Source organism: Musca vetustissima, unplaced genomic scaffold, assembly GCF_032173495.1.
Source record: "Musca vetustissima isolate MV318-11 ecotype Yass unplaced genomic scaffold, APGP_CSIRO_Mvet_v1 utg6361, whole genome shotgun sequence".
Lineage (NCBI taxonomy): Eukaryota > Metazoa > Arthropoda > Insecta > Diptera > Muscidae > Musca > Musca vetustissima.
In genome coordinates, this window is record NW_026880425.1 from 171,956 (window position 1) to 199,049 (window position 27,094).

The 27,094-nt window shown below is 34.1% G+C and overlaps 1 protein-coding gene across 1 annotated transcript in view; it reads right to left on the reverse strand.

The window, feature by feature from the left end:
• Positions 1-201: 201 nt before the first annotated feature.
• Positions 202-27,094, reverse strand: part of LOC133326020 (extracellular serine/threonine protein CG31145) — a gene marked incomplete at its 5' end in the record, with an annotated part of 118,233 nt that continues 91,340 nt past the window's right edge. Inside the window, 4 exons of the mRNA XM_061534697.1 lie at positions 202-404; positions 5,708-5,848; positions 19,420-19,532; positions 25,854-25,934. Of these exons, the coding sequence (XP_061390681.1) occupies positions 206-404; positions 5,708-5,848; positions 19,420-19,532; positions 25,854-25,934 (534 nt within the window). The remainder of the gene's footprint in view (positions 405-5,707; positions 5,849-19,419; positions 19,533-25,853; positions 25,935-27,094) is intronic.

Sequence of the window (27,094 nt, forward strand, 5' to 3'; positions counted from 1 at the left end):
TTTTCTAATAATCTAATATATCTTGAGGGAACTTTGTTGTTGTTGTATTATTTTTTTTTTGTTATGATTTTTCTAAGTTTTTTCTGTTTCTTAATTTTTTCTTGGCGTTAACTATGTTAGATTGCCTTAATGTCTAATATTTTGGTTTTCTTATGAATTGCCTAGTCATTCGTTTCCTTCGCCGTCGCCGTCGTCTTTTTCAACGCTATGACGAAACATTGTCCTCCGAACCTTCCATCTCCTCTGGTGGATTTTTCTTAACACAATCACGCACCCCCTGTAGGATAATGCCAACACGTCGATCCAAGGCAGCCAAATGGGGTTCCCAAAGGATGGGACTCACCGGATCGACGAGCATCGATTCACGCATTACTTCGGAGAGGGGTCGGGGACCATTGTGAAATCTGTAAAGAAAAGAGAAGAATAGAAATTTAGAAATTATGAGAATAAAGTGAAATTAAATAAAGCAGAAAATATGACTAGATCGATTCAGACTCAGATTTATATAGTGATTTCAACAGGCAGACGGATATGGCAAAATCGAAAGAAAAAATATTCTGAAGAACAATTATATATTCTTTTTTGGGTCTTCGACGTATCTTTTGAGGTGTAGCCAACATAATGGCAACTTTTTTCGCAGCTCGCCTTATGGTGTAGGGTGAAAACATAGTCGATATTGCACATATCTGTAAACGTTTACATATTACAAATTTTCCATTATAAGATATAATTTTATATATGTATGTGTGTGTACTAAAATTTGAGAATTCCCTCTAAACATTTTATAAAAATCGGTTAAGTATTTGCAGAGTTATTAGCATTTGAAGTGAAAGATCTTCCAAAATATACCTACTGTTCGCTGCTGGGCGCCTATTACCGGAAAATGAAAATCTCTCAAAAAAACTGGTTTTTGAAAACAGACTATTTTGTTCAAAATGCCCATTTTTACAAATCCGAGTTTTGTGAGGTTTTTCATTTTTAGGTAATAGGAGCCCAGCAGTGAACAGTAGGCATATTTTGAAAAATTTTTGACTTCAAATGCTTATAACTCAATAAATACTTAACCGATTTTGATGATTTTTGTACAAATGGTTAGACAAAATTCTGAGTTTTATTACACACTGACATATTTATATAAAAATGATATAATATAATAATAAAAAAATCGTACAATGTAAAAGTTTACGGATATGTTACAATATCGGATATTTTCTGTCAGCAAAGTCGAAAGATAGTCGAAAGATGCTCCACCTTACGCAAATGACAGATCAAGTGAAAAGTCCACGACCAGACACATAACTGACGGTTTTTTTTTTTAATTTTTACCAAAAACCTAAAACTAATTTGCTGCCTTTTTTGGTGGGAAAATGCAGTTAAAACCTTCAAAATACCGAAAGTATGGCGGGATCTTTATATGGAAATGTGTCCGCTACCAAAAACTCGAAGTAGCGAATTACAGCCCCTTTGGTAGACAATTTCGACTAAAAGCGTAAACGGAGCAGGGCAGAACCTACATATAGGGATTATCCGAAAACATTGACATTTATTGATAATTTTCTGGGCAGCCACGAAATATCATTTTCGGTTGGTAAACGCAGCCATACGCCTCGAATACTGGGATTTACCTTAGGGATAATATTCTGCGCAGATATATCCCAGACTCCAAAATCCTGAAATACCAAATTAGAGACTCCTTGATTGGAAATTCGACTGCAAGCCGAAAATTGGTCAATGCCGTTATATGGGAGCTATACCAAAATGTGGATCGATATAACCCGTTTCACTACAAAAATCCTAAGTATGATAAATCTACAATATGATATAATTTATGGAGTTCATTACGAATCTATCGAGCTGTGGCAAACAGAATAACAATTTAATATACGCTCCGTATGGTGGAGGGTTAAAAATAACCGATATTGAACATATTCGTAAACTTTTAAATAATATGAATTATCTCTTATATAACATACTTTAATATATGCTTGCCCGTGTATACTAAAACTTCAGAATTTCCTCCAAACATCTCTGCAAATTTTATAAAAATCGGTTGAATATGTACTGTGTTATTAGGATTTGAAATCAAAGATCTTCCAAAATATACCTACTGTTCCCTGCTGGGCGCCTATTACCGGAAAATGAAAATCTCGCAAAAATCGGGTTTTTGACAACGGACATTTTTTTTTGAAAATACCCATTTGTACGAAACCGATCTTTGTGTGGTTTTTAATTTTTAGGTAACAGGCGCCCAGCACTGAACAGTAAGTATATTTCGGAGCATCATTAAATCCAAATGCTGATAACTCAGCAAATACTTATCCGATTTTTATGATTCTTTCAGCAATGTTTAGAGGGAATTCTTAAGTTTTAATACACATTGGCTCTACATATATAAAATGATGTTATATAAGAGAAAATTGGTAGTATGTCAATGTTTACGGTTATGTATTGTGCTATTTGTATACCCACCAATATAAGGTGGGGTGTATATTAAATTTGACATTCCGTTGGCAACACTTCGAACGATTCGTCGGATACGCCATAAAGCGCATATACAGTGGCTCCATCGAATAATCGGACAAGTGGTTGTCAGATATAATAATGCTATACATTTCAAAGAAATTGTCTAAATGTGTAGTTTTTTTCACTTTTATTTACACATTACTTACTTTTATTTCTGAACAATACAAAAAACAACAACTTTCCTAGTGATAACAGTAAATTTCGCCAGAAAAACAAAATTAACTCAATTTATTGTGTTCAACGCAAAATCGGACAAAGCAAAATATCAATGTTAAAAAATGCAAAAAATCGAGAAATTAATATTTAGTTGCATATCCTTTGTTGTCCAGAACGGCCTGTAAACGCTTCGGTATTGATTTGACCAAATTCTGGCATACCTCCTGCTCTATGGAGTTCCACGATTTCAGTAAAGCCCTCCTTAAGCTGTACTAAGGAGTTAAATTTTTTCTCATACACTCTCCTAGTTAATTCTTCCCAAATATGCTCAATTACGTTAAGGTCTGGGCTCTGTGCAGGTGTTTGTATAAGTTTGGGGCAGTTATGGATCAACCAAAGCTTTGCAACACCTGATGTGTGCTTGGGATCGTTGTCTTGATAAAAGGCAAAGTTGTTCGCGATACCCAATTTGTCTGCAATTTGCTTTACATTTTGTTTTAAAATTTTCAGGTAGACAAATTTGTCCATTTTACCATCAATAAAATGCAAATTGCCTAATCCCGCACTCGACATGCAGCCCCAAACCATAACAGAACCTCCTCCATGATTAACAGTGGCTTTTGTATTCTTATGATTAAATTCAGCATTTGGCTTACGCCACAAATACATCTTTCCATCTGATCCGTGCAAATTAAATTTGCTTTCGTCAGTAAACAGAACCTTAATATAATGAAAACTACCAATATAAAAAAAATATATGTTTAACTCTTTTTTAATGTTCAGAATACATTTATATTAGAAAAACTTTTGTCCGATTATGCGATGGAGCCACTGTATATGCTCTTTATAAGAATATAATTGTATTTCGATTTATCCATGTCCGGTCTTGTCCGTTGGAATCACGATAGAGATCGCAATATTTATTTCATTTTCCAAAAGAAAGGGCTGTAATTATGCATTCTTGGGTTTTGAAGGCTGGCATACATCTGCGTAGAAACCGATTATTATATGTCCATTTTTTTGGCACAGCCCCACATGGAATTCACGCCCTACGAAGTATTTTTAGGGTACATTTACCAATAGAAAATAATTTGGTATTTCGTGGTTTTGTAGGCTTGTACGACTGCGCAGAAAATGCTCATTATACGTTAAGGTTTTGCCCCATATACATTTCCCGTTTTATTTTCGGTTTTCGCCGCATCTTCCCACCAACAAAATGAAAATTCTATCATCCCAGGTTTTTAGGTAAAAATAAATAGCGTCAGTTATGTGCCAGCTCGTGGACTTTTCAAATGATCTGTTATTAGTGTAGGGTAGCGCATGCTTCGCCCCTTTCGACCAAACAGCTTTGCTGACATATAATAGAAAAATATCCGATATTATAAAATATCTAAAAACTTTTACATAATACGAATTTTCTTTTATAGTACTACATTTTATATATCTGTTGCCAGTGTATACTAAAACTTCAGAATTTCCTCTAAACATTTCAGTTAAAAACATAAAAATCGATTAAGTATTTGCTGAGATATTAGCATTTGAATTCAACAATGCTCCGAAGTATACTTACTGTTCTGTGCTGGGCGCCTATTACCAAAAAATGAAAAACCACACAAAAATCAGTTTTGTAAAAAGAGGGCATTTAACAAAAAAATTGTTAGTTGTCAAAAAACCCGATTTTTGAGAGATTTGTATTTTCTGGTAATAGGCGCACAGGACCGAATAGCAAGTAAATTTGTGAATATGGTTGGTTTCAAATGCTAATAACTCAGCAAAAACATGACAGATTTTTATGATTTTTGCAACAATGTTTAGAGGAAATTATGAAGTTTTATTTCACACTGACATAGATATATAAAATGATGTTCTATACGAGAAAATTCGTAATATGTAAATATTTACGGATATGCACAATATCGACTATTTTTTTATTATATGCCTACAAAGCAGTGTAGTCGAAAGGGGCGGAATATGTGCTAAATAACCTTAACTTAAACATTACGCAAATAACAGATCAATTGAAATAAATGTCCACGAGCTGACACATAACTAAAGTTTTTTTACCAAAAACCCAGAATGCTAATTTGCAGCCTTTTCGGTGGGAAGATGCGTTGAAAATCACAACATATCGAAAATATGGCGGGAACTTTACACGGCAAACCGTGGACCTATAATGATCATTTTCTGTGGACATATACCAGCCTCTAAAACCACGAAATGCCAAATTAGAGTCATTTCGAAATAAAAATGTAGTCTCAAAATACTGAAAATTGGGTGTGAATTTCAGATGTGGGCTGTGTCAAAAAAATTGACCTCTAATAATCAGTTTCTAGACAGATTTATGCTAGTCTCATTTGGAAAATGAAATAAATATTGCGATTTCTATCGTGATTCCAACGAACGGAGCAGACATGGATAAATCGAAATACAATTATATTCTTATAAAGACCATATGTGTACATTATGCGGTCTTCGACGAATCATTGGATATGATGCAAATGGAATGGCAAGTCTAATATTCACTCTCTTTTTGAGGGTATACAAATAGTACAATACGTATCCCTAAACTATGACATATTACGAATTTTTACATTTATTGCCAGTGTGTTCTAAAACTTCAGAATTTCCTTAACCATTTCTGAAAAAAATCATAAAACTCGAGTTTATTACCTACCATTTAAATGAAAATGCCGATTTTTACAAAACCGATTTTGTGTGGTTTTTCATTTTTAGGTATTAGGCGCCCAGCACCGAACAGTAAGTATATTTCGGACCATCATTAAATTCAAATGCTGATAACTCAGCAAATACTTATCCGATTTTAATGATTTTTCCAGCAATGGTTAGAGGAAATTCTAAAGTTTTCATATACTGATATACATACATAAAATGATATTATATATGAGAAAATTCGTACTACGTAATACGTATGCACAGAAACAAAGTACTGTACACAATGTGGTAATAAATTGTAATAAATTAAAATTTGTTGGTTTTAGGCAATTTAGTGAATTTTTTCAGTACTTACTCTAGTAATTTTTTAACCGTTGATTTGCGCAGCATACAACATTGCAACACTGGCGCCAATATTGTCAAATCATCATGGAATGCTTTACCAAAACCTCGACCATGATCCAAATGTAAGGTGAAAGTGTCATTGCCGTATATTCTGAAAATAGATAAAAACAAAAAAATATTTATTGTATTTTTTTTTTAGTTTTAATTTCTAATGAAATGAATCTATATAAATAAACAAAATTTAAAAATTGTTACATAAATTCGTCAACATTTAATTGGAATTTTATGTAACAATTGGTGAAACAAAATATTTTCACATTCAATTTTGAGTTTTTGTATGATACAGATATTTGTAATAGTTATGCAATGGTTTATATAATATTTATTATCTTAAAAATATATTTAGATTAACCATGATATTTTATGAGGTCCCAGGAGGTATGTAACTCATTTTGCTCCGAGATTATTTGTTTAAGATGAAAATACTTTGTTTAACATGATTAGGCCCAATCGATGCCAGAAATTTTTTCATAAAATTTTAAATTTTTTTCGAAAAATAGCCGGGGTCAAATTTTTTCATGAAAGGGTTAAATTTATAAACATATAGCTATCATCAGATTTAACTTATTGGTTTTAAATTTATATTTATCTACCACTTAGGCCAGTAAAATTTTGACATTTGTTGACATAAAATGCAAGGACACACATTTATATATTCAATGCGGATTTAGAACTTCAACGAGTTTTATCGATTTTGTGGAGCATACGTGTTAAGCCTAAATACTTGAATTAGCAATTGGAAAATAGAAAATTTCAATATGCCATAGGCCAAAAAGTTAAGCCGATTGGATTTAAATATTGAAAGAGAGCGAAAGTAAACATAGGCCAAATGCAAAGCTGACGGACTGACTGACTGACAACAAATGCAATCGGCCGTTTCGTCTGTCATTATTTAACACCACTGATAACGGCGAGGCTCATTTCAAATTGATGAAATGTGTAAACGCTGTTGCGACAAACAATAATGTTGAAATTTTGCATTAGGATTTATTTAACAATTAACAGGAAAGCATTTCGTATTCAAAGGGAGGTTTTGAAATGTTGTTGATAGTTTGTTGTTGAATATTGAATTGAAGTATAAAGGTAAATGTATTCGTTGAAGAACTTTTAAATAATAAAAAAATAAAGAAGCAATAGCACAGTGATATTGCACAATTATTAAATTAAACCAGTAGGGAAAGTTTAAAAGTCGGACGGAGCCGACTATATGATACCCTTCACCACTTTGGATACATGCAAGAGATGCTAATATATACAATATCCTGTAGATAGAATCGACATCTAATCTTCAGAGGACCATTGAAATGGAATGGGGCGAAACTAAATGAGTGATTTACATAGATATGTGAACCAAGTAAAAAACTCAATGCACATACCATTCTGAAATCTATGAAAAATTTTATGTCAATCGGAATTTTTTGTGTACCATTTGTATGAAATCTAGGAAAATAATGTATGTGAAGCTATATGTAAATCTGGACCTAATTGAGCAACCGTTGCATATACCTTTGGTATTTCAAGAAAACTTCATAAATATCAAACAGGACCTAATTCAGAAGGCTGTGCAAAATTTAGCCCCAATCGGAAAAATATTGGGAGTTTGGTGCACAACTTACCTATAATCGGATAAACTGTATATGGGAGAAATATATCTGAAACTGAACCGATTTCAACAAAACTTCATGTACATCAAGCTGGACATTATTCAGTACCCTGTGCAAAATTTTGTCTCAATCAGACAAAAATTACGAGTTTGGTGCACAATTTACCTAAAGTCGGACAAAACTATATATGGGAGCTATATCTAAATCTGGACCGATTTTCACAAAACTTCGCATACATCAATCAGGACGAAACTATATATGGGAGCTAAATCTAAACCGATTTCCACAAAACAAACTGGAATTAATCTAGTACGCTGTGCAAAATTTTGTCTCAATCGGACAAACTTTGCGAGTTTCGTGCACAATTTGCCTAAATTCGGACGAAACTATATATGGGAGCTAAATCTAAATCTGAACCGATTTTCAATTTCAATAGGGTTCGTCCTTGGGCCAAACAAATGGGCTGTGCCAAATTTCATCCAAATCGGATCATAAATCCGACCTGTACTTTGCTCACAAAAATACATGGACGGACGGACGGACAAGCATAAATTGACTCAGAAAGTGATTCTATGCATATTCTCAAAAGGAACCATGGGTCTATTTCGATTCCTTTTGCCTGTTACAAACATATGCACAAAGACTTAATACCCTGTACCACAGAGTGGTGTAGGGTATAAACAATAAAGGAAGCAACAAGGTGAAAATTTTTCCAAAATGAAAAAAGGACACAAATTAAGGACTATAAGATGTGTAGATTTAAAAAAAATCACAGGTACTTAAAGAATCGTTGCTTTTAAAAAAATATATTTTTTATGCATGTAAAAAGTGCACACTTTTCATAGAAGGTTTTTCAAGAATTAACGTAATGGAAATTTTTAAAGAAAATTTGTTAAAGGACTATAAGAAAGGCTTGCATTATTCATATGATATTAGTTCAAGGCCTATGACAAGACGTGGATTTTTTAAAGAATATTTCTTCAAATATATTTTTAATTTTTTTTTAAATATTTTTAGGGTGTGCGCTTTTAAATAATATATTTATAAAGACCATAACAAGGCTTGGATTTAACAAGGGGTGGATTTCTTATTGAATATTTTTTCACAGACTATACAAGGTTTTGATTTTTTTAAAGACTATAAAAAGCAAGGATTTATTAAAGAATATTTTAAGCTAGGATTAAAATTTTTATGATAGAATTTTCATAAAATACATTTTTTTGGACTATAGCAAAGCAAGGATGTTTATAAGAATATTTGTTTAAGGACATTAAGAAACGCAAATGTTTAGTGCTATTTTTTTATCAAGGACTATAAAAGAAGCGTGTTTTTGGAAAAACTATTTTTGAAGGACTAAAAGTCTCGTAGATTTTTTAGATACTATTTTTCGAAAGACTTACAAAATGAGGTTTTTTTTTAAGAATATTTTTAAGGACTATAACAAGTCGTTGATTTATATATGTTTAAAGACTATAACAAGGCAGGACTATAATATAAAGGAATATAACAAAGCGTGGCATATTCGAAGAATATTTTTTAAGGACTATAATAAGGCGTGGAATTTTCAAAGAATATTTTTTAAGGACTAGTATAGCGTTGGTTTTTACAGAATATTTTTCAAGGACTCTTTTTAAGGAATTGTTTTCAATGTATCTAATACGGCCTGTATTATTAAACGAATATTTTTCAAGGACTATAAGAAGCGTGGACTGTAAAAAGGGCATATTTTTTAAAGAATATTTTTCAAGGACTCTGTACATTTTAAAAAATATTTTTTCAAGGACCCTAATATGGCCTGTATTTTTAAAGAATATTTGTTAAAGGACTATCAAGGCTTCAGTTTTTAAAGAATATTTTATCAAGGATTATAAGAAGCATTGCTATTTCAAAGAATATTTTTTTTTCAAGGACTATAAAAGTATATGTTATTTCTAAACTATATAAAGGTAACTCTATTTTAACTATACGCATATTTGAAACTTCATTGACTGTAAGCACAATTTTAAATTTCAAAAACTAAAAACATTGAAGTATAATATTTTGAATAAAAAATCTTTATTCTCACTGCATATAACTTTATATTTTTACATACCACCAAAACGTTTTTTTAATACTATACACCTTGATAGGTCCAACTCTTTAAAGGAAAAAACACTTTAAAACCCACTGACTTTTTATAATGGATAGCTGATATTCGATTAAATATTCATTTCATTTTGATACGTTACACAAATGGCTAACTTTAGTGTTCCAAAGCCAAGTGTCGTCGTTTTATTTTTCCTGAATACCATTTCAATAGCAAATGTCTTCCAGTCATGGCATTTGCATTGCACAGACTAAAAAAATACATTCAAAAATATATACATTCAAACGCACACATACACACACTGATAAGGAAGCCACAGCAACACTGTTTATGTAAAAGTTTGTCCCTATACAGTTGTTGTTATGCAGCAGCACCACCACCAATAACGACGGAGACAGCCCAAAGTGTCCTTTGACACCTAAATGCATGGTGTATCTAATTGCCACTTAAAGGCACTTTAAATGCATGCATCGAAATATAAACGTACACAAACACAGACGTCCGCACACACACAGTCATATAAATATCCACCTGCAAACAATTACCAGCAGCATATGTGCAGATAGTTTGGTATGCTGTATAAATTGAGTTTGCGGCTGGTTGAGACGAGTAAAGTAAAGTATGCAAAATATATATGTACATATTGGGCAAATCTGTACACATATACATATGGGATGACTGTATGCATGTGTATGTATATGTATTTTATTTCTGTAAACATTCAAAATCAATTTAGCATAACAAAACCCATTTGATATAAAATGATGTTGAATTTAATGCATCGCGATCAGAACGGTAAACGTTGAAGGACTGAAATGTCCTTAAAAATACCAACTGAGGACATAAATGTGCAATGTGTGTGTGAGTGTGGAAGGGAAGGAAGGAAAGAGTATTTATTGTAATATATAAATTTTGCATACACAAGGTTATCGGTTCATTGAAGTGTCAGTAACTTGTATCTGGTTTACAGAACAACTTTTTGTCAAGGAATATACAGAGTGAAGGACTTTTAATATGTGGATTTGCTAAAGGATAATTTTTTCAAGGTCCAACAAATCTCGAAATTGTGAAGAATATTTTCGTTAAGTCTAAAACAAGTGTCGATTTTATAACGCACCAGTATATTTTTTTCAAGGACTATAAGGCGTGAATTTTTTAAGGAAAACATTTTCAAGGATAATAAGGCGTGGATTTCTAAAGAAAAAATCAAGGATTTTAAGGCGTGGATTTGTAAAGAATAAAATCAAGGATTATAAGGCGTGGTTTTCTAAAGAAAAAAAATTAAGGATTATAAGGCGGGGATTTCTAAAGAAAAAAAAATTAAGGACTATAAGGCGTGGATTTCTAAAGAAAAAAATAAGGACTATGAGGCGTGGATTTCTAAAGAAAAAAATCAAGGATTATAAGGCGTTGATTTCTAAAGAAAAAAATCAAGGATTATAAGGCGTGGATTTCTAAAGAAAAAAATCAAGGATTATAAGGCGTGGATTTCTAATGAAAAAAATCAAGGATTATAAGGCGTGGATGTCTAAAGAAAAAAATCAAGGGTTATAAGGCGTGGATGTCTAAAAAAATAAGGATTATAAGGCGTGGATTTCTAATGAAAAAAATCAAGGATTATAAGGCGTGGATTTCTAATGAAAAAAATCAAGGATTATAAGGCGTGGATTTCTAATGAAAAAAAAATCAAGGATTATAAGGTGTGGATTTCTAAAGAAAAAAATCAAAGATTATAAGGCGTGGATTTCTAATGAAAAAAATCAAGGATTATAAGGTGTGGATTTCTAAAGAAAAAAAATCAAGGTTATAAGGCGTGGATTTCTAAGGAAAAAAATCAAGGATTATAAAGAAAAAAATCAAGGATTATAAGGCGTGGATTTATAAAGAAAAAAATCAGGGATTATAAGGCGTGGATTTATAAAGAAAAAAATCAAGGATTATAAGGCGTGGATTTATAAAGAAAAAAATCAAGGATTATAAGGCGTGGATTTATAAAGAAAAAAATCAAGGATTATAAGGCGTGGATTTATAAAGAAAAAAATCAAGGATTATAAGGCGTGGATTTATAAAGAAAAAATCAAGGATTATAAGGCGTGGATTTATAAAGAAAAAATCAAGGATTATAAGGCGTGGATTTATAAAGAAAAAATCAAGGATTATAAGGCGTGGATTTCTAAAAAAAAAAATCAAGAATAGTTTTTCAAGGACTATAACATGGGGTGGATAAAGAATAGTTTTTCAAGGACCATAACATGGGGTGGATAAAGAATAGTTTTTCAAGGACTATAACATGGGTTGGATAAAGAATATTTTTTCTGGGACTATAACATGGGTTGGATAATGAATATTTTTTCAAGGACTATAAGGACTACTATATTTTTTCGACTAAAATAAGCGTAACTTTTAGATTTAAAAAAAAAATCGATGTCAAATCTAACGACTCATCTACTTTGTTGATTCTTCTTTTCGTCCTTAGTGTCAGGGATACGACTTGGTAACATGTACCAATATTTAATTTGATATTGAAGATTTTTCCACCAATTTCACATGTGTCCAAACACATACTCCACCACACACTGGTCATCATCAATGTAAGCCACGGAATGGATTGCCCACAAAACTTTATGTCGAATACATACTACATACTTCCTAACAATCGATGACTGTGTGTGTATATGTGTGCGTGCATGCGTGTGAAGCCATTGATATAGGGACATCTAAAGAACATCCTGAAAGCATCACTCGTTCGTAACACTACCATTTCCTTGTATCAATTGCCATCTGCATTTCATATGATGTTAGTTCAATGGTTACGGAGATATGGGTTGGGTATGTATGTCCGACATAAAACATTCATTCTGACATACACAAATGCATATCCGTAAGAAAGATAACACTGATAGTGTACACTACTACCACACCTACATGAATGGCTTGTTCATGTGTTGCTGATTGCTTTGGAATGTGTAACGTTTCTGATTTTTCTCTTCGCACAACAGGAATGTGGTGGCAAAAATGTTGCAAAGCAAAATACGGCGACGACGACGAAGAAGAAGATGGAGCCCATAAATGACTGACTGGATGACTGAATGACGGTTTGAATGGCTGGCTTTCGACATTTAATGATTCATTGAACAGTGTAAAGCCAGGACGCGTTTGGACCATGGGTGTGAGGCACGTGCATTTAAAGGTGTAATTGCAGTCTTTAGTGTGGATGCGTGAGAATAAAAATGTCGGTTACAGATTTTGGAAAAAACTATTTAAAATTTCAAGAATCATATTCCACTGAAAATATTTTCTTTAATAAAAAAAAAAATAAAAATAAATACATTCTTTATACATCCCTAAAAATATTATCTTATATTATCTTATTGTGATCTAGATAGACAATGCTCTTTAAATGATAATTCTTTAAATGCTCTAAAAGCGTCATTGGATTTTTCAAAAATCCCGATTTGATAGATCTTCAAAAATATCCAGATTTAGTGAATCTTCTCAAAAAATATATAATATTTAAAAATCAAAGCATAGTAGGGGTTTGAACAAATTTGCATCAAACTTCTACATTCAATATAAATTTTTACAAATTTGTCTTTATTTGAATTAATTTTTAATTTGTATCCTCCATAAAGGCCTTATAATAATTTACCATAATTAGTGGCCTCCCATCAAAAATGTAATCAACTCAAGTGTTAGTGGCGTCCTAATGTTTCTAACAAATTCCATTACAAGTCTAAAGAGATGGGCCCGAATACATACACACACATACATGTACATATACCCAGATGCGTTTTGGCAATTGCCACTTTAGTATGGCTGTAATCTACAACAGTTACCGTTACAAAACGTAAATAACACAGGCATTTTAGTTTCGAAAACTAAGATGCTTCCTCACACACACACACGATCGCACACTAATAGCCAATCCCAATGGGTAGGCTATACTACAAATAGGAAGTAAACAACACAACCTTCCAAACAACAATATCTCCCATGATATTTTGCCATGTACATCCATACGCTCATACATCTATCTATCTGTATGTATGTGTCCAATATTGTTGTGTGGAAAATGGCTTTAAATGGAAATCGTCTAATCGCATAATAGATAAACATGATCTACATAAATTTTGCACTGCATAATTGTAGCAACAAAACCCCATTAAGGAATGGCCGTAACGAACGGTTATTCCATCACACCGGTGGTTGATGTACAAGACACACGGGCGCACACACACAAATCCAATCAAGCTAAAATTTAAATAGGCCACTAAAGGAGCACTAGTAGGTAGTATAGTGTGACTCCTAGCATATATCCTATGATATGTGCTGCTACCATTACTACTACTTGAAAGCATTTGGGAGCAATATACATACATAAGAAAAATCGTCTTAACCATGGTAGTCATACATAGTCATTCACCATAGGTATACTACACACAGTCGTACGACATATGTTGGTATATTTGTTTGAACTAGCGAACATATGATAACTGAATGATTTGTAATTATACATTAAAGCCAGTGCCAAAAGATCATGTCATAGATTTTGATATTTATGTTCATTCTATTGTGGTATGTTAAGGTATAGTTTGTTTATGGTTGGGAATTAGATCGTATGGGAAATATGGGAATGTGTGTGTTTTATTCAGGAGAAAGGAAATAAAAATTACACCTTAACAATGTTTCCGGGAAAAATATTGCCAATTTTATGGAGAATAATTGCTGCAACAAATATTGAAGTAAGGATGATATTAAATTACAAACGATTAGCGTGGCAAATGTGGAAAATATATCGAAAATTTTTATAATAAAATTTTTATATATAAATTATAATACCAAAGAGTATGATTTAAAGGATCTTCAAAAAAATATTTTGTTTGAAAATCAACGAATTTATGGATATAAAAAAATTATACCCGCTGTAGTACATCTTTAAAAAATATATACTTTTTAAATATTTTATAAAAATCCACGCTTTGATAGATCTTTAATTTTTTTTTAAATCTACGCTTTGATGGAACCTAAAAAATTTTCTTTAAAAAGCTTTGATGGATATTTAGACATATTTTTTTAAAAATCGAAGCTTTGATTTTGATCTGGAAAACAATGATTCGCCAAAAAATATTATTTTAAAAACCCACGTATTTATGGATCTTAAAAAAATATTTTTTTAATATATTCAAAATTCTTTTTAAATCCACTCTTTAATGGATCTTTTAAAACACTATTTAAAAAAACATGCTTTAATATATCCACAAAAAAAAAAAACACCACTTTGGGTATATTCTACATATGTATCCTAACAGACGTCGCGTTTTTGTTATATATCTATATTTGAACCGATTTCAGGGAAACTTGGCAAAGACGAATTTATATTACTTCAGTACATTGTGTCAATCGGCCTAGCTTTTCACGAAGCTTAGCAACATCATTGTAGACTTAATTCAGTACCCTACACCAAAATTCGTGCAAATCGAAATATATATGGGGACTTTGGTGCACCAATTACATAAAATCGGGCGAAACTATATATGGGAGCTATATCTAAATCTGAACCGATTCTCATGAAACTTAGCACACATTATTATAGGCGCAATTCAGTACGCTGTGCCAAAATTCGTGCAAATCAAAAGATCTCTAGGGACTTTAGTGGACTATTTACCTAAAATCGGGCAAAACTTTATAAGGGAGCTACACCTAAATCTGAACCGATTTTCAGGAAACTGTGTACACATCATTCTCGACTTAATTCAGTACGCTATGCCAAATTTTGTGCAAATCGAAAGATATATAGGAACTTTGGTACACCATTTACCTTAAATCGAACGAAGATATATATGGGAACTATATCTAAATCTGAAGCGATTTTCACGAAACTTAACACACATCATTCTAGACTTTATTCATTACGCTGTGCCGAATTTCGTGCAAATCGAAAAATATATAGGGACTTTGGTACAACATTTACCTTAAATCTGACGAAAATATATATGGGAGCTATATCTAAATCTGAACCGATTTTTCCAAATTTAAATAGGCTTCTTCCTTGGTCCAAACAAAGGAGCTGTGCCAAATTTCATCCAATTCGGATCCTAAATGCGACCTGTACTTTGTTTACAACTTAACATGGACAGACGGACGGACGGCCATGCATCAGATATATATATATATATACCTCGCTTTAAGAGAAGATTACAAAATATATATTTTTTAATCCACGCTTTAATGGAACTTCAAGAAGATGTCTGCCAGCTCTCGTCTACCAAGACTCCCTGCCCTACAGTTTGTCTATAAAGTCTCCCTGCCTTTTATGTCGTCTACAGAACGTCTATAAAGATTCCCTTTCCATCAGTTCGTCTTCAGAGACTTTCAGCCCTTCAGCTCATCTATAAGAACTACTACCGTTCAGCTCGCCTATAAAAGTTTCCCTGCTCTAGAAAGGTTATAAGGACAATAGCTCTCGAGCATAAAGACTCCCCAACCATCAGCTCATTTACAAAGACTCCCAATCCTTCAGCTCGCCTATAAAGTCCCCAGCACTTCAGCTCGTCTATAAACTTTTCCTGTCCTTCCGCTCGTCAATAAAGCCTCTCTACCCGTCATCTGGTCCATAAAGTCTCCCAGTCCTTCAGCTCGTCCATACAAACTCTTACTCCTTCAGTTGGCCTACAAAGCCTCGATGACTTTTTATTTATTTATTTTGATAAAAATGTATATTTTTATAAAAAAAAACAGTAAGGAAAGTAGTAAAGTCGGACGGTGTCGACTATATAATACCCTTCACCACTATAGGTATATTAAACAGGATTATTAACATGAAATTGAATGAAATAAAATATGTGATATTTATGTAAATGTGCATCTACCTAGATCTATCCATAAAGTATGTAAATCGAGTTCAAACAAATATAAATAGGTCATCCGTTGGGCTATGTCTGTAATTCTAGAAAACGCAACTGCGTAATTCTATGCTCAATTTTGTAAGTTGTGCAAAAATTGATGTCAAACTGACTAACAATTTACTTGAAATCGGGCGAAAATATATATGGAAGCTCTATCCAAATATTAAGCGATTTCAAAAAAAAACTTGTCACAGGTTAGGTTATACTAATTTCAGAACGTTTTGTTCCTATCAGCCTATTGGTTCCTTGGTGCGTCAATTACTTAAAGTAAATCTATATTAAAAGGGAGCTATATCTAAATCTGGACCGATTTTCACGAAACAAGGCAGACATAACTCTAGGCTCAATTCAGTACGTTATGCCAAATTTCGTGCAAATCGAAAGATATATAGCGACTTTGGTGTACCATTTACATGAAATCGCACGAAACTATATATGGGAGCTATATAGAAATCTGGACCGATTTTCTCGAAACTTTGCAGACATCACTCTAGGCTCAATTCAGTACGTTATGCCAAATTTCGTGCAAATCGAAGGATATATAGAGACTTTAGTGCACCAATTATATGAAATCGGACGAAACTATATATGGGAGCTATATCTAAATCAGAACTGATTTTCACGAAACTTGGCAGACATCATTCTAGGCCCAATTCAGTACGTTACGCCAAATTTCGTGCAAATCGAAAGATATATAGGGACTTTGGGGCACCATTTACATGAAATCGGACGAAACTATATATAGGAGCTATATCTAAATCTGGACCGATTTTCTCGAAACTTGACAGACATCACTCTAGGCTTAATTCAGTACGTTATGCCAAATTCCGTCCAAATCGAAGGATATATAGGGACTTTGGTGCACCATTTATATGAAATCGGGCGAACCTATATATGGGAACTATATCTAAATCAGGACCGATTTTCACGAAACTTGGCAGACATCATTCTAGGCTCAATACAGTACGTTATGCCAAATTTCGTGCAAATCGAAAGATATATAGGGACTTTGGGGCACCATTTTCATGAAATCGGACGAAACTATATATGGGAGCTATATCTAAATCTGGACCGATTTTCTCGAAACTTGGCAGACATCACTCTAGGCTCAATTCAGTACGTTATGCCAAATTTCGTACAAATCGAAAGATATATAGGGACTTTGGGGCACCATTTACATGAAATCGGACGAAACTATATATGGGAGCTATATCTAAATCTGGACCGATTTTCTCGAAACTTGGCATACATCATTATAGACCTAAATGATTAGGCTGTACCAAATTTCGTGCAAATCGAAAGATATATAGGGACCGTTTACATTAAATCGGTTAAATATATATATGGGAGCTATATCTAAATCTGAACCGATTTTTCCCAATTTCAATAGGGTTCGTCCTTGGGCCGAATAAGTGACCTATGCCAAATTTCATCCAATTCGGATCATAAATGCGACCTGTACTTTGTTTACAATTTAACATGCACAGACAGACATACAGACGGACGGACGGACGGACATGCATAAATCGACTTAGAAAGTGATTCTATGCATATTCTAAAAAGGAACCATGTGTCTATCTCGTTTCCTTTTGCGTGTTACAAACATATGCACAAAGACATAATACCCTGTACCACAGTGTGGTGAAGGGTATAAAAACAATAGTTTACGCTATTAATCAAGTATTTACTTTTAATTACTGTACTGTCATAAGAAAATATCTGTTTGTTATAATCATGTATATTTTTTTTTTAATCTGAGTAGACATGAAAAAAAACAGCAAACATAATTGGCAAATATGTTCACCCTGTTTTAGTTTATATTCATAATTTTTACTTATTTTCAATTGACATGATTACTATTTTTTTAAATATTAATTGATTTCAATAATTGATACATGTTTAATGTAATATTTTGTTGTTCTTGTTTCTTTTTTCATGTGTAACCTTAAGCATAATTTATTCAAGAAAATAAAAAAAAAAATATTTTTGCATTTATTGATTATTTATAGAATAGTAGAGGAAAAACATTTATGAAAGCCCTCGATAGCCCTGATAAAAAGTCAGCTTACAATGTAAAATAGAGATGTCAAGAAGTGACACACATATAATTTGGTATTATATGTATGTAAAATAATACAATTCATATTAAATAAATTTATAAAGAAATACCTAAAAGTATTTTTTAAAAAACACCACATTTCCATTTACAACTAACCTCTTTCAGATTTCCATACCCACATCTCTAATTAATATCACAAGTTTTTCATATGCTAACCGGAAAACCATGTTGATTCCATTTGGTTATTCACATTGAACTCTTTGCTTAATTAAGAAAAAACAACAACAGCTAGAGAACATATCAAAATATTCCGGACCTTTGAAGTCAACTCAGGGTTTTGTTTCTGGTGGTCATTCTTTTGGCAACTAGTAAATCAATTATGAAAATCAGTGATAGCTAGGAATACACACATACATGCATATATATGCCAATCATCCTATGTATACCATACCAAGCAGAGTGACATTTCTGCCCACTTCCACTTTTGAAGGTTTCACCAATACCAAAGAAATCCAAACCATCATCAGCACACCAGAACACAAAAATTTTTGTTGTCAATTTGGAATTTTAAGAAAGTGCTGACACGAGCCAAAAACCACCACTGAATGTAATATCAGAATGTCATTTAAGTTCTGACACAATGGTTTTGGGTTCCGTTGGTGCGGGTGTGTATGTGTACCGCCGCCATCGTTTCATCATCATTCAAGGAAAGTGCTGAATGTGTGTCTTTCGTATGAATTCGTAATTGGTATGGTAACTCGATGTGGGCATCCAACAACATGACTCACTCACTGACTGCCTGCCTTACCGCTGGCATACAAGTGAAGTTCTTGGTAATATCATATAAGAGCCACATAAAACCACAACAAGGACACACTTGTCAAGCCATTTATAGGAAATTTAATGCAATTTATTTTTTTTTTTTTTGGGTTTTTCGTATATATTTTTTTTTAGTTATTACCCCTTTTTCCCAAACAATTTTCCCAAATAAGTGATTGGTATACTTACTTGAAAGTTTCATAATGATGACGATCCATATTGCCGGTCAGAAAATCAAACACTGACATATCCATTAAGTCAAGCAAACGTCGTCCTTCATCATAGGGTGGTATATCACGAACCTGTAAGGAGAAATTAACAAAAACAACAACAAATTTATATAAGTAGTAATTTAATAAAATGTATAGAGAGAGAGAGAGCTGAATGAGAGGAAAAAGAGGACGAGAGAATATATGGACGATGTAGTTGGCAAATATTTTAAAAATGTTTCCTTATAGTATAGGCATTTATAGATTTTCGAAAAACATGATAAACCAAGCTATAATAGAGCTTCAAAAAAATTAAGTACAATTTTTTAAATATCCACGCTTTAATAGATTTTCAATTTGTTTTTTTTTTAATTCACGCTTTTATGGATCTTCAAAAAAAAGTTTGTTTTTTAAATCCACACCTTTAAATCCACCCATTTATGGGTGTTCAAAAAATATTTTTTAAATTAACTTACACTGAAGAGTGTTTATAAACTAGCTAAAGATTACCTTTCTAGACGAACTGAAGGGTCCATAGGCTTTATGGCGTGTTGAAAGACAGAGAGTCTTTATAGACGAAGGTAGTATGGCTAGTATCTTCATATATGTTCGAGTTGAAGTAGTCTCTTTATATGCGAGCGGAAGCATGGAGTCTTTATAGCAAGCTAAAGTCGGTGTCTTTATAGACGAACTTAAGCTGTAATAAATTATAGACTGGTGGGCTGGGAGTATTTAGGGAATTGAAAGGCTTGGATTCTTCAGTCAAAAGGGCTGGAAGTCTCTATAGACGAAGGTAGCATTTAAAAATGAGCTGAAAGGGGTCGTCATAGATATGTTCTGAAGAGAGTTGAATAACGTCTTAAAAAACTTTTCATAAACGAGGTAACGAGTGGTAGTTTTCATAAACGAACTCAAACCGGGGTCTCTTGTGTACAGTGTTGCCAAAACTTGATAGAGAAAAAGTGCTAGATTTTGTTGAAAAATATGCTAAAAAGTGCTAAAAATTTTAGAAAAGTGCCAGAAAAAAGTGCTAAAAATGAATATAAAGAAATTCTATTATAGTTTATAATGAGATCTATATTTCTTAGAAAATTATTAGTATACTTAAATACGAATAAGGAAATATAAATTAACAGCTATGTTGTGAGGGTATTATAAGTATACGGATCGTCATATATCGACTAGCTGAGTCGATATGTGTGTGTCTGTCCGTCTGTATATTAACATTTGTAAACAAAGTAACGGTCATAGCTATGAAACTCGATATTTTGTATATCCGGTTTTGGCCAGTGGGGACACTTATTGTGTTTGGTAAAATCGACCATTTTATATATTTTTCTGGTCTTGTAGAGGTCACAAAATTGTATATGGCGGAAACGCTAATGAATAAGCATTGATCGAGCCAAATTGGCCAAGACTTTTGTGTGGAAAATACAAAATGTGCATTCTATGCCGTATACATTTATTTTAGAAGGACCGAGAGTGGGAGCTATTCGTAAATATGTACAGGGGTCTACATATTCTATTAGTGAATAGTATTATCATTACCACACCCCCATAAGGTGGAGTCTATATTAAATTTGGCATTTCGTTTGCAACACCTCGAAATATTCACCGGAGACACCACAAAGTCTTTATCAGAATAAAAGTCTATGTCGATTTACGGATGTCCGCCTTTTGAAATCATAATAGAGATCGCAGTATTTACGAAATTTTACACAGTCGTTGCTAATATTCCTAGGTTGTTTGGTATTGTCATATTTCGTTCCAAGTATTGGTCTAGCCCTCATATAACGGTACCCCCCAATATTCGAACATTTTTCAATCGAACTGGCTGTAATTTGGTATGTATTTTGGGTTCTCATTGAATGTCCGTAGCAAAAATTATTAATATTGGCCCAAGTTTCAGGGTACCCTCTATATAACGGTACCCCTGTTATTTGCCATTCTAGGCATTTTTGACACGTTTCCCCGCCGAATTGGCTGTAATTGACTAATATGGTACCCCACGACATGGGAATTTTTGACACGTTTCCCAATCAAATTGCCTCTAATTCTGTATTTTGGGTTCCCATAACGGTATCACCATATTTCCGCACTAAAAATTATTAATATTGACCCAAGTTAATATTTTAGGTTTTAAATCTCGCTTCCAAATTATAGCCCCATATAACGGTAGCTCCGCTGTTAGATGTCTTTCTTTTCCTCACGTATTTTTCGGTATGTTCAACGTCCTATCATAACATGAGTTTTTTCTTAGGAGCCCCAATTAATTTTAGATATTTTGATTGTCATCCTTATGGTGGAGGTTATCGGTTTTTATAATACTTGTTATATTCTGATATTGTAATATTATTATAACACCAGGAAATAGATATCCCACAGAATTTTTCACCGACGCGGCAATTAGTTTCGCAGATAATTTATGTCCTGCGGTAGTTACGTAGGGTATTATATGGATAGCCCCGTCCGACTATATGGCTCCGCTCACTTGGAAAATCAAATCCACCATGTGAAACATACGAAAACTTCAATGAAAAATCGAAAAACGACCATTTTTTGGAGTTATACTAAACATTTTGAAAAAATCCTGGATCAAATTAAAAATGCTAAAAAAGTGCTAGGTGCTAGATCAATTTTTTTGGTGCTAAACGAATTTAAAAAGTGCTAAATCTAGCACTAAAAGTGCTAAATTGGCAACACTGCTTGTGTACGAGCTGAGTCATGGAGTCTTTATAGACACGCTTTATAGACGAACTGAAGAAAAGAGTTTTTGTAGACAGCTGAAGCAGGGAGTATTTATAGACGAATAGAAGACCTGGAAGTCTTTATAGACGAGCTTAAGAGCTGGTAGTCTTTAGAGAAGAAGTGATGCGCTAGATGCCTTTAAAGAGAAGGGCAGGATGGCTTTATAGACGAACGAGTCCTATTAGTCAGCGAGTCTTTTTAGTCGAGCCGAAAAGCAGGGAGTTTTTACAGACGAGCTGAAGAGCTAGGAGTTATTATAGATGAACTGAAGGGTGGAGAATCGTTATAGACGAGCTGAAGAGCTAAGAGTCTTTATAAACGAACTGAATCATCGTCGAGCTGAAGGGTAAGGAGTCTTTAAAGCCAAGCTGAAGGACGGAAAGTCTTTATAGACGGGTGGAAGAACTGGGAGTCTTTATGGAAGAGCTGAAGAGCTAGGAGTCCTTATAAACGAACTGAATCATAGTCGAGCTGAAGTGTAGGTAGTCTTTAAAGTCAAGCTGAAGGACGGAAAGTCTTTATAGACGGGATGAAGAACTGGGAGTCTTTATGGAAGAGGTGAAGGCCGGGGTATCCTTTAGACGTGCAGTTTTTTGTATACGAGAGATGGGGGAGGATGAGTCTTATTCAGACTAAAGCTCAAGTGGTCCTTCTGTATACAGGCGTTGAATTTTGCACAGATGAACTACGGCTGATGGATTCCGATAGACATATAGGTATCAGAGAGGGTTATATAGATGAGCTGAAGGCAACAGTCTTCTATAGTGGAATTAAAAGTGAGGAGTGTACAGAGGACGGAAGTCATTGAGCCTCCTATAGAGGGAATGAAGATCAGTGTATACAAAGGAATAAAGGCAGAGAGTATTCTATAGAGAGACAGAGTAACTGAGTTGTATAGGAGCTCCAATTGACATACTGAATAAAGTATTTAGAGAAGAGTTGAAAAGAGTTTTCTGAACACGAGTTAAGGGGAGGCCATGTATACGAGCTATAGGGACTTTAAATTGAAAGCTTCTGTCAGGAACCTCTATAAACCACTATAGTTGCAGGTAGTATTCTGAATACGAACAATGAAGATATCCGTCTACAGTGAGGCGTTTATAGGCAAGAATTGAAAGGAATCATCTGTAGAAATAAGCTGGATGGAGTATGATAGCCCAGGTTTCTCTATAGGCGAGCTGGTGTGGAAATTTCAGTACAAGATTTTTTTATTAGATTCTACAGGTCACGATATGAAGAATCGAATCACACTAGGCGAAATACGCAGCAGGGAGGGTATATGAACGAGCTGGAAGTCAAGTATCTTCTAGATGAGTTGAAAATCACAAAATCTGATCGAAAAGCTGTGGACCTGTTATACACAAACTGCAGAACTGAATGGAAGGTTTTATATATAAGAGCTAAATATCAGAGGGTCCTATACTGATGGCGTGGGAGATTTTATGGACACTTTCAGGGTAGGAAGTGTCCTATAAAAGATGTTTCCGACAAAGAATGAAATAAAGCCAGGGAATTTCATAGCAGGAAACATGCAGAGTACCCGAAGAGCAGATTAAGTATTATGGACTTGTTGCATGGGAGTGTTTCCCGATGGGATGAAAGGTTTGGAATTTTTGTGAGGAGATGGTAACAAGGAATCTTAATGCTGTTGGATATAAAATCTCTATGAAAGTTTTTTAAGGTCGAACTGGGGGAAGTAATCGGCCCTTCTGTAATTTTTGAAACATAAATAATGTCCCATAATCCGCTGACTAAAGGAAGGGGAGACGAGCGTTTTTATATACGAGTTGCGGGCCAATAGTAGGATTTTTGCAGAACAACTCTCTGACGGAAGAGTTTACAGGCGGTTTGAAAGTCGTGACAATTCTGTGAGGAACTGAATGCAGCAAATGTTTACATATATCGAACTAGAGGTTGTCTTATTTTCTTTTGAAATTGTTAACAAATACTCATTTGTATACCACTCCCTTTGGCGTCCTACTACTGCATTCCTTCACCCGCTGGCAGTTGCCAATTATGGATGGTAACACTCCTTAACATTCTCCTTGTCTGTGCTCAATATGAAATCCATACTAATTACTTTATTTCGAAAGCTATTACATTTGATTTAAATTAAATGTTTTCCTAGCTAGTAGCGCACAAAAAACTAGACGACAAAGACAACGACACAAAATAATGAAAAAGGAAAGAGCAAAAAGGAAAACCCCCAATACCAGTAGCCAGGGAATTTCATAGCAGGAAACATGCAGAGTACCCGAAGAGCAGATTAAGTATTATGGACTTGTTGCATGGGAGTGTTTCCCGATGGGATGAAAGGTTTGGAATTTTTGTGAGGAGATGGTAACAAGGAATCTTAATGCTGTTGGATATAAAATCTCTATGAAAGTTTTTTAAGGTCGAACTGGGGGAAGTAATCGGCCCTTCTGTAATTTTTGAAACATAAATAATGTCCCATAATCCGCTGACTAAAGGAAGGGGAGACGAGCGTTTTTATATACGAGTTGCGGGCCAATAGTAGGATTTTTGCAGAACAACTCTCTGACGGAAGAGTTTACAGGCGGTTTGAAAGTCGTGACAATTCTGTGAGGAACTGAATGCAGCAAATGTTTACATATATCGAACTAGAGGTTGTCTTATTTTCTTTTGAAATTGTTAACAAATACTCATTTGTATACCACTCCCTTTGGCGTCCTACTACTGCATTCCTTCACCCGCTGGCAGTTGCCAATTATGGATGGTAACACTCCTTAACATTCTCCTTGTCTGTGCTCAATATGAAATCCATACTAATTACTTTATTTCGAAAGCTATTACATTTGATTTAAATTAAATGTTTTCCTAGCTAGTAGCGCACAAAAAACTAGACGACAAAGACAACGACACAAAATAATGAAAAAGGAAAGAGCAAAAAGGAAAACCCCCAATACCACTAGTCGAACGAACAAAAGGAGTGTAAAAAAACAGAAAAACGAAGCTCAAACCATAACTTGGCTTTTATGAATGCAGTTTATGCCAACATTACTCTTCTTGGCCATCAAATACCGTTTTTAATTTCCTTGTTAGCGGGCGACGACGACGTTAACCAAGTAAACCTTGTAGATTTTTCATTTAACTTTAATGCAACATTATAAGTGGCATATTAAATTTTTAATACTGCGGCAGTTAGTTTACGTTCATTTTCGTTTGTCTTAACAGCTTTCTGATTCGCCATTTCTTTGTCTTTTGTTTTCCTTGCTTTTTTATTCTTTATAAGGTTTCAGGTCTTCGAGGCTATACGGTGTGTTTTTAACCATTTTATTTCTTTTCTTTCCCCCCTAGCCTGCCTTTTTTCTCGTCTGCTTTTTTGCGCAACATGGTGTTCTCTTTATTTGCTCATCTTATTTTAGCATTTTATTTGTTTTTAAATTAATGGAAATTAGCAAAGGAAAGCGACGTAGCAAACCGGGAAGAAGCAACGAAGTCATAGCCATAGAAAACACAAAAAAAGAGTTCAAAACCCCCCACGAAATTCAACACGGTTCATTGTCATCAACATTACAACAACGACGGCGACGACGATGACGATAGTCCTAAAAGAAAAGGAAGCTTAAAACCAAGAAAAGGAAAAAAATATGCAAGCCCAAAAACAAGAAGACCAGAACCAACTTTTTTTTAATAAAAACTTACCATAGAACAATAGTTAGCATCAGTTTCCCACTGAGCCTTCCTGCGTTTATGATATGAACGGCGCCAGGGATGACGCCAAACCTGCAATGAAAGAAAGCAAAAAATAGTGAGGGAGATGAGTAATGCAAACAAAACACAAAACTAAAAATAAAGAAACAGAATTGAGAGTAGCTAAAAATGAAGTAAACTAAAAGCAATTAAATACAGCGTTTTTCATTCGCTGTTTGGTTTGCTTGCCGCCACAGCTACTGTAGTTGTAGTAGTGGTGTTGCTGCTACTACTGCTGCTGCTGGTGTATGGTATATCCGTTTCCTGTAGACACATTTAACTTGTAGGTGGCAATGGGTGTGCATATACAATTTTAAATTATAAGGTTTTGCATTCCCGTTTAATAAACATTTATTCACATTCTTAAATTACAAATTGCGCTTAAAGGTGTTTTATGACGCCACACACACACACACAGAAATGGTTCGGAGAGGTGTTGGAATTATTATTTTCAGTTCAAATGCACTAAATGCACCAGATTTAAATAGTTGAATAAATGAAGAATATTCATCAACGTAAGGGAAGGAGAAGATAATTTTCGATAAGGGATATTATTGCAGATTTTTTTTGTTTAAGAAAAAAATTAATTGAATTATAAAATGGGAGGGTGGAAATTAATTGGGGTCAGCTGAGGCAAATGGGTTTTTTTATAGGTGAGGTAGGGAGAGGACAAGAGTATTCTACAGAGGTAACAGGGTGTACAGAGGACTGAAGGCAATGATATATCGATAGAGGAGATCTGAGTGAACCGAGGAATAGAGGTAGAACAGATTTGATTACCGGGGAGTCTTCTATAGACGCGATGAAGATCAGAGGGTATTCAATAGCTGAAATTAAGGTCTGTGTATCTTCAATAGACGAGCAATTCCATAAAAGATCTGAGGGAACGTTTTTATAGGCGATATGAAAGGATATTCTATAGAAGAGCTATGTCTTTTGTAGACGAGACTGGAATGGGAGACTGTATAGACTGACTGCAGAAGGGAGACTTTCTAGAAGAGCTTAAGGGCAGGAAGTCATCTTGAAGGTCTGGGGTATTTTATAGAATAGCCGAACCAGAGATTCTTCAGTAGACGAAGTGAAGCTGTGGGTGCTCTATAAACGAGCTGGAGGACTGGGAGTGTTCATAGAAGATCTGATGGGCTGAGAGATTTAAAGGCGAGCTGAAGGGCTACGAGTATTTATGCATGAGC